The 13,305-nt window shown below is 47.8% G+C and overlaps 1 protein-coding gene across 4 annotated transcripts in view; it reads right to left on the bottom strand.

Annotated features, from left to right (window-relative positions):
- The window catches only part of SYNDIG1 (synapse differentiation inducing 1), a 128,001-nt gene that overhangs the window by 37,755 nt on the left and 76,941 nt on the right, over positions 1-13,305 (bottom strand). For all 4 annotated transcript variants that reach the window (XM_053578811.1, XM_053578810.1, XM_053578813.1 and 1 more), the window contains exon 3: positions 3,566-3,703. In XM_053578811.1, coding sequence (XP_053434786.1) covers positions 3,566-3,703 — 138 coding nt within the window. The remainder of the gene's footprint in view (positions 1-3,565; positions 3,704-13,305) is intronic.

Here is a 13,305-nt window from a genome sequence, read left to right on the forward strand (position 1 = left end):
TACCAGTTGGCCATCTTCCCAGAATTCCCCACAGGCAGGTTTCTGGGCTCCAGAGACTCTGACTGGAGCAGGCCTGCTGTGGGCCGGACAGTGCACATTTCTAGCATGTGTCCAAGGACACTGGCTATATTGGTCAAGAACCACAACCCAGAAGTTAGGGTGAGTGGCTTGAACGTGGTATCTGGTGCAGGAAGTGTTTGACAAATGTCCCCCTGACATTGTGACTAGCAAGTGTTGCCACTACTCACTCAATACCTCTTCAGGATCAGTGAAATCTGTTGGAGGAAAGCACAGCAAGTCTCCTTCCAGGAGTCCATCTGCCTCTGGACCCACATGCACTCAGGCTCCCTGCAGTGCATGGTCAGAGCCCCCTCCTCTCAGTGAACCTCCTGGGGACCCCATGGCAGCATGTCCCTGAGCCCTGCGAGCCCCATGCTCCTGGAATCATGCCAACAGCATTCTATGAATCAGCAAACTGAGGCACAGAGAAGCTGCCTGCTGAACAGGACCCGAACAGAGAGGGTTAGCAAATGGATCCAGGATCATGATGCTGGGAACACCATTCATCCCTCTCACTACTACCTGGTGTAGCCACACCACCATGATTTGTTTTGTTGGGTTTTTCTATAATGATCTCACATGAGGTCACATGAAGCCTCCTTAGCCTCAACTGAGATGTTATTTAGACAATGAGCAGACATAGCCTGCTGGTGAGTACACTTCAATGTGTGATCTATGGTAAGGGGAAAAATCCCCAAAGTCACACTTCAATGTGGAAGATGTCCTTGTGAATAGCGTTGGGGAACCTTGGCTTCCTTGGTATGTTCCAAACCCCTCTGTGTCACCTCCCAGCCCCAGCCACTCTGGACCCTGCCACAGCCTGCAGGTTCCCCAGGGAGAGCTCCTCACTCCCCATTCCTGAGCCCCGGTGAAAGCTCCGAGCTGGATGTGCCTAGGAAAGCCCTGGTTCAGTTTAGCACGAGGACTAACAGTGTGTGTCTGCTGCAGTCTGTGCCCTCTCCTTCCTGGGCAGCTGCCTGCTCCGGTGACCTGCAGGAGAGTGGCCTGCAGTGTGGGCTGTAAACAGAAGCCATGGCAGTCTCAGTGTCAGTGGGGTGCCGTGGGCAGGCTGTTCATCCCCCGATCTGCCGCAGAGACCCAGCACTGCCGCTGCTGCAAAATGGAAGGGGGACTGCCTGGGAGTACGAATTTGGATTTGGAAAGGATGTGGATGCAGGTCTGCAAAGGGGACTGCTCCACAGATGATCTCAATAGAAATGTCAGCACCTCTTCTCTGCAGTGGTTTCACGCAAGGCAAATCTATTCTCAAAGGGAAAGGGAGTCACGGCCCTGGAGCCCCTGTCTTAGGATGACAGTGAAGATAATCTCTACACTCCACAAAAATGTTAGAGCTTCAGCTCCAAAAAATGTGATCAGAAGCCTCTATAGAAACTGCATTCACATTTGCTGCAAAACAAATAATAAAAATCCCTTTTACCATCTAAAGCATTAAATGTTATGAGTCATCAAGCCCAAGTCTAAGAGACAGGCTCTTACTGCAAGAGGAATAAAATTACTTTCTGAGAAAAAGACTCTACACACCAGTCACTGCAACTGGAGCCCTGATTTTTGGTGTAATTACAATCTTTGGACATGATGCATGTTCTCAGCACCCTGTACCCCACCAGCTTGTTCAGATGATGCACACTGTCATCTCTGGGGACAGGCAGAGCCTCAGCCAGTAGAATCCAGGATAAAAATATCAGTCTTGTTCTAAAATTCAAAATATAGCTCTAGTGTTGAAAGTGTTCCCTGGCCAGCGTAAGAAGAGCTTGTCATAGTGGCTGGGCCCCAGGTTGACAAGGTGGCCCCATCCTTTCATAGACAGGGATGACACAGAGGTGGGGTACAGGAGGGGGGCTTTCAGGGTGCATCTGACGTCCCTGTTTAGCTCCTGGGAGAGCCTGTGGTGCCCATGCGGTGGGAAGACTGGCTCTCTACCCTGTCATCTCTTCCCTTTCCCAGCAAGGCTGCTCTGGCCCACTTGCAGTACCAGAGTCAGTTCATGCAGGTGGGCACTGTGGGTGGTCAGCCACACCCTTCTCTCCAGGCCCTGTGTGTCCCAGTCCATGGCACATGCCGCCTACCCAGCCTTGGCCCAGGGCCCGGTTCCCCAAGCTCTGCATCTGGCCACAATTGCCAGGCTCCGCCAGACCCAGGAGTCTGGCTTTCCACCCAGCACTTGTGCCACCAAGGAAAGGGGTCAAATTCACAAAAGAAGCTTGGACAGATCTTGGAGTCCAAAACTGGGCCTGGGATGGTTGCCTGGCCCAGCCCATTGGGGGTGGGGGCTTCCCCATCACGTCTGTCCCCTGTCTTCCATAAGCACACCACAGTGCAGGGCAGAGCAGGACCCCACCTGCCCTCCCACCAGGGCTACTTGTCCTCTCAGGTCCCTGCTGAGGGGCACTTGCCCCTGGGAGGGCCCCAGCTAGCCTACCATCCTCTTGGCTCCTGGAACAGGGTGGGGGGCCAGTCACTACAAAGTTGTTTGGGTGGGATGCAGAAAATCATATAAGGATGGGTTGGGGTCTCCTAATCACTACAGACACCAGCAAGAAGCAACAGCAGGGCTGAGTCAGACAAAGGAACTGTCAGGGGCAGCTATTTGCAGCCACCATCCCAGAACCCTAGAAGCTGGAGGAAGAACCTCATGTGCCCCTGAGGGCCTTCAGCATGCCCAAGAATGCCCCACAGGCACTGTGCCACACTCACCCTGCGCCCAGAGCGGAGCTGTCCCGTTCTGTGGCCTGGACGAGGGGTGGGTGTGGTGATGCTGCAATCTCATGCTTTCTCAGCTGGCAAGTACAGATGTCTCCCTTTGATTAACAAGCATAGGAATGTAGCTGACTTCTGAAAGAATACTCTTTATTTGGTAGAGAAGAGTCTTTCAAATATTTTCAAAGCCTGGGTTCCATAAGGGGCCAACAAATAGCATGCTTTGTAATGAAGAAAAGCTGGACTCAAAGCCTTTAGAAGTGTCATGCTGGGGAGGGAAGGCATGTGGCACAAAGAGGGTGCCAGCCGCAGCCTTCACCTGGGATGTGCATGGGCGCTGCTGTGGACAGAGTCTGTGTGACAGGACCGAGCCTCTGACAAGGAAAACCAGGCCTCCCTTTTCCTCTCTCAGCAAATCCCACATCTTCATTTGGGCACACTGCTCCTAGCACGGCCCCATTGGTCTAGCCTGAGGGCCTGAGTGATGGTCACCGCCTTTCCCTGAGTGGATGACTGCCCTTGTCACGAAGACCCATTCCTGAGCTCAGCCCGGCCCCTGCAAGGGCAGGGCTATGTCTGAGATGAAGCAGCCTGAGTGGCCCCACCCGGCCCCCAGGGCACTCCCAACACTCCAGGCCTGTCCTCCCAACAGTCACCTGCATTGCACCCCTTCCTCCCCTGTCCTCCCAAGCAGGAGCTGACCAGGCTCTCTGGGATGTCCACTCCCTGGGCTGGCTGTGCTCTCACCACACTGCCATGTGTGTGCCACCACTGCCAGAGGCCTTACCTCATGGGACAAGTAGAAGGCGGCGATGCCCAGAGGCCAGAAGCAGCAGAGCATGGAGAAGACGCTGAGGCCCAGGTGGTCCCGAGGCGGCATCATGAGGAAGTTGTCCTCACTCTCAGTGTCACTGGAGTAGTCACTCTGCAGGAGGGAAGAGGGTGGGGTGGGAGAGAAGAGAAGGTTAATATGGGGGTGCTCTGGGGCCTGGGCCCTGGGGCAGGGCCTGGCAGGGGCAGGCCCTCCATGGAGGCAGCTGTGGCCATGTCACTGTCATCACTGCAAGTACACAGCCTCATGGAAAGGGTTTCCTCAAGGCAAGCTTACCAAGGACAAAAAGAAAAAAAGATCCTGTGTATAGGGCTCTTGGGTAGTCCAAGAGCAGAGAAAGCCCCGCAGGAACCAGTTATTTCTAAGCTCTGGGAGGATGGGTGCCCAGATGGACCAGGAGAGGACACATACACCCCATGTGGACCTCACGTTTTATCCTAAGACTCCCCACTAGTTTACAGGACAGAGTGGGGTAGGTGTGGGCGGAGGACACTGTCCCCTGAGCCTCCTGTCCAGACTCTGGCCTGATAGCTGTTTGCTCTTCTGCCATGCAGTCCAGTCACAAGGTAGGGCTTGTGTGGGGCTGACCAAGAACGTTGGATGGAGGAGGGTGTGTGAGGCAGGGAACCAACTCAGGTGGTTCCAACCATCCCCCACTGCCGGGAGTGCTGGTTTCCCCAGGAAACTGCATGGCTGGGTCCTCCCAGGGCAGGATCCTTAGTGCTGGGCTGCCCAGTGTGAAATGTCGTCCTCATCAGAACATGGCCCACGCAGGCCGACTCATCCCAGACCAAGGTTGCTCTATTTCTGTGTGTTCACACAAGGATGGAGTCCTGTCTCACTGCAGAAGTGGTTCCTGAGCGAGAAATGGTGTGTTTCTTCTTGAAAGAGGGTCGTCAGCTCCTTAACTCCCCTTGCCAGCTGCTGGAGGCCGCACCAGGCCTGATGCAGGTGGGAGAGCTTCAGGAACACACCGGAAGTGCTTGGGCATCAACTTGGGTGGCTTTATAAGGAGGTGGTCACCTGAGTGGCCAGGGGGATTCACAGGTGTGTGTGCCCTGTGAGGGTGGCCCCTGCACAGACACTGTCCTGGCCCTGCTATGGGCAGCCTGAGAGCCCCAGAGGTTCCCACTTGCAAACATACTAAGGGGGCCACGTGTGTCTTTCCCTGTCTTTGCTGATTAGATGCACACAGAGCAGGCACCAGCCCTGATCAGGGCACAGAGAGTGGGGCCGCAGCGAGGTGAGGGCACTCCTGGGAGGACTTCACTTTTGTCCGGTGACCAAATTTTGATGGGCTCAAATGCAAACAAGACTCCCTCCAATTGGCGCTGTGTGGCAGCTGGATTTCCCCCAGCTCCTGCTGGCAGGCCCGAAGAGCAGGGGTCAAGTCCCTGTGGCATCTAGAGCCAGGTCTCTGAAATTCCCATTCTCTCTATAGCCCCTCCCATGAGTGTCTCTGTCACTATGGCTGTCATGGAAATAAGGTAGGCAGCCCATAGCATTCACCGAGATGTGTCACGGGGACTCACATGCTTCCCAGCCCACTGTGTCTGCAGGATGATGTGCTAGTTGAGTCTTCACTACTGTGCCTCTTTGCAAGTGAACCTGTCAACTCCAGACCTCACGTGAAACATAACTTGGGGGGTGTCAGGGACACATATTGAAAGTGCTGAGCTGCAGATAAGGATGCTGGGCAGGTCCCATCTATGACACACTCACCCACGTCCAAAGGGCCTTCAGAGAAGCAGAGGGCCAGCTGAGGAGGACGGCCGTTTCTGTTGGCTCTCAGCTGGGATTCCGACCTTCAGAAGCTGCCCAGCCATGAGTCATGATATTGGGACGGACAGCCTTGCACATAGGTGACAGACAGATCTGCCTGCATGTATTTTAGTGTGTAGGGGTTTGTTTTAAGCTCACAAAGAGTTTTATATAAGTAAGCTCACTAGATAAGCACAGCAACTCTGGGTGTCATTACTACTTTTATTGTCATTTCCATTTTACAAAGAACAAAGCTGAGACTCTCAGGGCTAAAACACCAAGTCATGAAACCACCCAGTTTGTGGATTGTTGAGTCTGGAATTCCTGTGGCCTGACTGCCTGCAACAAGGCTCTGTGCTGTGTGCGGTGTGTACACACAGACCCACTGTCCCCAGCATGTCCACTTCACAGATGAGGGGTCTTCCTTCTCCTCTGAAGGACTCCGATGACTCTGCTTTTCAACTGCTCTGTTTCAGGCCTGTTGGCAGTAACCTCTTCCCATCAGACAGTCACCACTCTGTAAACTGTTTCCCAATACCACATGGGCACACTGAAAGCATCAAATTTTGCCTTTGGAAACAGCTTCAGAATTACAACACAATCCCCAAGAAGTGAAGAATTATTTCAGAGCACTCCCCCCAGATCTTCACATATCTTAATTTAGAAGCATAAAAGACCCACACTCTGTAAATTATAAAGTTGTGGCTCCCGGCACCAAAAGAATTAGTCAATTTTGATTGAAATAGATTTTCAAAACTTGCACAAATTACAAGGCAGAGAGAAACATCCCAGCTCTCTCATTAACTCACTTTTCCAGCAGTGAGTGCTCTGGGAGTGTAGGGCTAAGGCATCCTGCCACACCACTAGGAAGTCAGGAGAGAAGCCTGCTGGGGGAAGCTGCACAGACCCTGCTACGCCAAGGGAGACGAGACCCACGACAGCCAGCAGCGAGAAGGATGCATCTCGCACAGCAGCTGTTCTTAAAACTCTTCTTCACCATTTAATTGGCACATTTGTAGTCTTAAAGCATTCCAAAGGGGTCTATCCACCCTATGAACTAACTCTGCCCAGGAAGAGAGGACAGAAGAAGGTGGGGCCTTCAGCAGTGCCCAGCTGGCTTGCCCACTGCCCCAGTAGGCTGCCTATTCTCTTCCCATTTTCTTTCTTTATTTTTCTCTTACCTTCCCCTTCCTCATCCCCTTCCACCTCCTCTCCATTCCTCCCTTTTTGTTTTGAGACAGAATTTCACTCAGTCTCACTCTGTCACCCTGGGTAGAATGCTGCAGCGTCATCACAGCTCACAGCAACCTCAAACTCTTGGGTTCAAGAGATCTTCTTGCCTCAGCCTCTTAAGTAGCTGGGACTATAGGTATCCGTAACAACTCCCGGCTAGTTTTTCTATTTTTAGTAGAGATGGGCTGTTGCTCAGGCTGGTCTCAAGCTCCTGAGCTCAAGAGATCCTCCCTCCTGAGCTTCCCAGAGTTTTGGGATTACAAACCACTCCGCCTACTCTCCCCATTCCTTGATGAGTGAGGTATTTTTAGAAGATGGTAGTCCAATGAAGTGCATAAAATATGAAACTTTTCTGAAGACAAAGGACAAAATAAAGTTAACTCAGAAGGGAAATAAAATGCAAATGTTTTCAAATTCCTAGAACAAATGAGGTGAAGTCCCCACTATCCACAATTTAGGGTGTGTCTGTCAATAATAAGGCACACATGGTTCTGTACCCTCAGCGGTTATGAACTCTTGTTTTTTTTTTTTTTCTATTGGAGGCTCCCGATTTGATTCTGGGACCAGAGAGAATTATTTGAAAGAAATTTATGTTTGAAAGAGATAAATATGTGAAAGAGATTATTTGCAAACAGACTCCAAGGGAATCAACCAATGACCAGCCTGTGTGAGTGGAATGGTCAAAACTAAACAGACACACCGTGGGGGTCACCTCCAGAAACGTGCTCTTTGTTCCATTCTTCCAATTTTGTTTTCTTCTGTGTGGTGGGTGCTGTGGGTCTCAGCTTCTGCCACATCCTCATGGAGACTATATTCCCAACAGACACGACTGGGGGAGATTTGAATTCCTTTCAGAAGCACGCAGCCCTCGGGGCAGGCCCTAGTCCTGGAGGGCTGCTCTGGGGAAGAAGCTCTGCAGGGTGCATTCTGCATTCACCTTTGTCAGACTCTGAATCCCCACGAGTACGTGAGTGCGGCTGGGGCTGCACAGCCAAGGCTCCCCGGCCACATCTACAGTGCTGTGGAGGACAGGTGTCCACTCACATGGGGCAGCTGCCATTAGAAGGTAAGTGGTTTTTTGTCCTGAGAAAAGTGCAAAGATGTCTCTTCACTGAGAAGTATCTAATTAGCATCTAAGGATGGTTGTGGCCCCAGGGGTCAGTAATGTTCTAGAAGAAGGAGCCAAATGAAGCAAAATTCATGCAGACTCGCCTGTGTGTATGGCTCCGGGCTTGTGAAGCAGGGGTGTGATAAGTCAGAAATTCCCTTAGAGGACTGCTGTTCAATATTCCTGTGTTCACTTAGATACCTGTTTCTAAACTGGCTATGTAGGTATTTAATCCATCAGTCAGATTAGGATAAGAAGGTCCCTATGTAACTTCATCTCTTAGGGTACGTTCTCCCTATGGTCTGGAAGGGCTCAAGTGTCCTAGGAGGACAATGTTAACAAATGCTTTCTTGGGATCCATCTTAGGTTGGGTTCCCCTAGAATCAGATCTTGAATGAATGACCCAGATACTTTCCGTGGGAGGTCATCTCAGGAAAAATGGTAGGGAAGTGAGGGAAAGAAAGGGAACGCAGCCAATAAAGGGGTGTGGCCATGTCAGGTACCTCATGGGCAGCAGGAGCCTGAGTTTGCTGGGGGCCGTAGGGAGTCATCCCACTGGAATAAATAATCTCCTGCCAGGTAGCAGGTCAGAGATGCTCCCGTCCTTTGCACGGCAGATGTCAGATCCTCAAAGTTCTCAGGTTGGTGTAGCCATGTCCAGGGGGCTTCTCCTACAAGTCATACCGAGAGAGTATGGGAGGTAGAGAAAGTAGGGGTGCTGGATTCCCCCCAAATAACCTGCCGGGAACAAGACCATCACACTAGGGGAACCTCTGAGGGGGCTGGGATGGTGGAGACCTGAGGAGTGTGGTCAGGTGGGATGAGAAACCCCATCACCACTAACTGAGGAACACACACAAATGACATGTTTCAAACAGAGCTGGCCACAAAGCTTTCTCAGAGCTGGTTTAGAAGGTCACTACTTGATCAGGTCAAAGTGACCAGGGAATAGTAGGCAATCAATGTATGTTGGTGACGACATTGGTATTTCTTTTGCACTCATATTTTTTTGTTTTTGTGGCATGTTGTACACTGGATTCCAGGTTTTGTGAAGAAATTGAGATTCCTGTCAGGCAACCCCTTGCTCACCAAAGTACTGTATGCAGAGTGAGCAGCACTCGCACCATCCCTGGGTCAGAATGAGCTCTGCGGAGAGCAGGAGGGCATGGCATAGGTGGGGCTGGAGGTGCCTGCACCCAGGGCACGCTTAGTGCCTCACCCACCACTTCCACTGCTTGAGAAAATCAGAGCTTATCCCACATCAACCTAAGTGACCAGGAAATAGATAGGGACAACAGCCTCTTATGACTAACCCAGAGGAGCTGATTTCACAGTCAAATGTCCAGTGAGCACTGGCTGTTGATACGGTTTCTGTATATGCAGCCCTTGCCTGGGTCATTCTCTGGACAAAAGAGCTCTCTGTAAACAGTCTGTTGTTGCCTCAGGTGATGACTGACCTGTGAGATATTCTTACCTCCAGTTTATGTCATGTTTGCCTGAAGAACTCAGCACATAACCCACTATGTTTTTTACAGTTTTCAGATGAAAAGTCCAAGCCAGAATTAGCAGCACGGATTTGGACTGGCTTAAGGGTAAAATGGGGACGAGGGTGCCTACTGCCAGTCGGAGCTTCTTCACTGCATCCATCTCACTCTCAGAGCCAGGCGGGGACCCAGCCAGCACGGGAGCCTGAACTCATCCTTAAACTCCATGCCCGGGTGTTCTGCTTGCCCCATCTGAGTTCAGGTGGAAAGGATGCCTGACCTCACTTATTCTTAGGCAAAGGAAACTGGTAGCTACACGAAGGTATGATTCTCACCTACCAAGTTGTCAAAGTTAACCATAGTATTAATGAGCCTGCAGGGAAGCAAGCTGATAGGAGTGTAATGGCACAACGTTCAGGAAGCAAATCTGTCAATATGTGACAGAGTTACGGGGGGGTGGGGGTGGGGTTCGTTTGGGGGGCCCTGCAATCTCTATTCTAGTAACTTATCCTGAAGATTTACCTCCAAAAGGATAAAAATTCATACACAAAAGGTTATTCACCAAAGTGTTATAGATATTATAACTGCAGAATGTTGTAAACAGTCTAAATGTTCATTCAAAGGAGCACGTCCACAAAACAGAATGCAATGCAGCGTAAAGAATGAGAGACGAACATCATATGGGTGGGCTGGAACCGGGTACAGACAGAGCGCATGTGCACAGGGGCACTGGGACACACGCACATCACTCTCTAGACATGCGTATGGAGATTGAAGCAAACATGTGTCTCCCTACCTAGAAACTGTGACCCCCCAAAGGGCAATGAACACACCTAGCACCCAGATCTTGTTTTCTAAACATGGTTATCCAGTGAAGGAAACCAGAGCTCTCTGGAGAAATGGCTAAATTCAAGGCTGAGGCTGGCATGTACCAGATGCACCCTGGAAAGAAAACAGCCCAGCACTGGCATTAAAACAGACACACAGCCAAACAGAGCAGAACAGAGAGCCCAGAAACAAATGAACACATCTACAGTGGACTTATCCTTGACAAAGGTGCAAAGAATATGAATTGGGGGAAAGACAGTTTCTTCAACAAATGTGGTGGGAAAACCAGATCTCTGCATGTAGAAAAAAATGAAACTAGATCCTTATATCTTACCATTTATAAAAATTAAATAAAAATGGATTAAAGACTTGCATTTAAGACAGGAAACTATGAAACTACTAAATGAAAACACTGGAGAAGTACTTCAGGACATTGTTCTGGGCAAAGATTTCTTGAGTAATACCCTCAAAATACACAATCAAAGAAAAATTGGACAAAATTGGACAAATGGGGACACATCCAGTGCACAGCAAAGGGAACAATCAACAAAGTGAAGAGACAACCCGCAGACTGGAAGAAAATAATTGCAAACTACCCACCTGACAAGGGATTAATAACTAAAATATATACAGAGCTCTAATAACTCAATAGGAAAATGTCAAATAGTCTGGTTAAAAAAGGGAAAAAGATCCAAGCAAACATTTTCTCAAAAGAAAACAAATCACCAACCAGTGTATAAAAAAAATTCAACATCATTAGTCATCAGAGAAATGCAAGCAAAAACTACAATGAGGTATCATGTCACCCTTGTTAAAATGGCTTTTGTCAAATAGGCAAGAAACAATGGATACTGGCAAGGATGTGGAGAAAGGGACCCTGGTACCCTGCTGGTGGGAATGCAGATTACTGTATGGAGGTTCCTACAAAAACTAGAAATAGGTTTGGGGCCTGTAGCTCAGTCCTGAAGCATACAGTGGAGCTGGCGGGTTCGAACCCGGCCCGGGCCTGCCAAACAATGACAAGTACAAGAAAAAAAAAATAACCGGGTGTTGTGGCAGGTGCCTGTAGGTCCAGCTACTTGGGAGGCTGAGGCAAGACAATCGCTTAAGCCCAAGAGTTTAAGGTTGCTATGACCTGTGACGCCACGGCACTCTACCAAGGGTGACATAGTGAGACTCTGTCTCCAAAAAAAAAAAAAGAACAAGACTAGAAATAGAACTAACATATCACCCAGCAATTCCCCTTCAGGGCATATATCCAAACAAAGGGAAATAAGTATATTGAAAAGATATCTGCACCCCCGTGTTTATTGCAGCACTATTCACAATAGCCAAGATTTGGAATCTACCTAGGTGTCCATCGATGCATGAATGGATAACGCAATTGTGGTGCCCATACAAAATGGAACATTATTAAGCCATTAAAAATATGAAATGCTGCCATTTGCAACAACATGGATGGAACTAGAGAATATTATGTTAAGTGAAATAATCCCAGCACAGGAAGACAAATCTCACTTGTGTGGGAGCTAAATATCTCATGGAGACAGAAAATGGAATGATGGTTGCCAGAGGCTGGGAAGGGTAGTACGGAGCGGGGAATAAAGTGAGGATGGTTAATGGTGCAAAAATATACTTAGGTAAAGTGAACAGTATTTGATAGCACAATAAAGGGATTATAGTCAACAATAAGTTATGGTATACTTTAAAATAACTTGAGGAGTGGAGGTGGAATGTTCCTAACACAAAGAAATGATAAATGCTTGAGGTGATGGATACCCCAGTTACCCTGATTTGATTAATGCACATCATATGTATGCTTGTATCAAAGCATCACATACGAATATGCCCTTAAATATATACAACTATTACATACCTAAATAATTAAAAATAAAAAATTTAAAAGATGCACCTGGAACAGCTTGCTGCACCAGAAAATGATAATAAAAAATGATTAAAGATTAAAGAGTGATGTGCTACGTGCAAAGGACACTGAGAGGCTCTTGCTGTCAAATCTGGAATAAGGTGAACATCACAACAAACACACAAAAAACACTGCCAGTAACCCTCTGAGCAAATACTCGATGATCTAACCTGAAACGAAGTGGTGAATGAGTGAAAAATAAATATAGAAAGAAATGTGAATGAGACATGTGTCAACTAAAACAAATTGGGAATAACGAAAGAAAAGCTACCCAGTCTCACAGACCTCCACACAAGGTGCTTGTTAATTACAAAGCAGCACTGTCACTTGCCCAGTGAGAAATACGCAGACACCTGGACCAGAGGGCAGAACCACTGTCCTCAGTAGAGTAGATGCTATGGGGCTCCCGATAGTATGCACTTGAAGGACACAGTCTCTCCTGGTGTTTCTGTCAACATGCAGTAACCTCAATCCAGTCACAGGGCATCATCAAACCCAAACTGACAGATGGCCTATAAAATAACTGACCTTTACTCTGCACAGACATCAAGGTCACAAAAAACAGAAAAGACAGGGAGTGTTCCAGATCAAAGAATACTGAAGAACCTTGACGATAAAATGCAACGTGAGGTCCCAGATTGGATCATGGACCTGAATTTCTTTTCCTTTTGCTATAAAGGAATATTGAAAGAACTAGAAAAATCTGAATTAAGGAATATAGATTAAATGATGGCATTGTAACAGTGTTAATTTCCCGACCTTTATAATTGAACTTGCTTTTAGAAAATATACATAGTTCATTTAGGGGTAGGAGACCATCGTGTCTGTTATTTGCAAATAGCTTAGAGAAAACACTCTTATGAATAGAATAATAAAGCAAGAATAGTAAACTCTTAAGATTATGGGAAACTGGAGACAAGTATACAGGAATCTCTGTATTATTCTTGCAACTTTTCTGTTAGTCTGAAACTATTTTAAAAAATTAAAAGTTTCATTTGGCAAAATTTTGAAATATTGGTGATCTGGATAAAGGGACTGTTGTGACTAAGCTTGAAATTATTTCAGAGTAATAAGGAAAAAATATTAGTGTCAAATTGTAAATTTTGAACAGTCCTGACTAAAAGCCTTTGCTAAAGTCATGGCTGTTGCCCAGTAAGAAAGAAAAATATTGCCATCTATCCAGAATAAATTACTTGTTATACAGAAAACAAAAATAAATGAATAAAAAGTAAAACAAACAAACAAAAAAACCCTCACAAGTATGCCATCTTAACAGAAAAGTTATACTTAAAAATCAAATTAGTTTTCCTTTGGAGATTAAATATTGTATACTTTTTTATTCTTTCTGATTGTGCTT

Source organism: Nycticebus coucang, chromosome 24 (assembly GCF_027406575.1).
Source record: "Nycticebus coucang isolate mNycCou1 chromosome 24, mNycCou1.pri, whole genome shotgun sequence".
Taxonomy (NCBI): domain Eukaryota; kingdom Metazoa; phylum Chordata; class Mammalia; order Primates; family Lorisidae; genus Nycticebus; species Nycticebus coucang.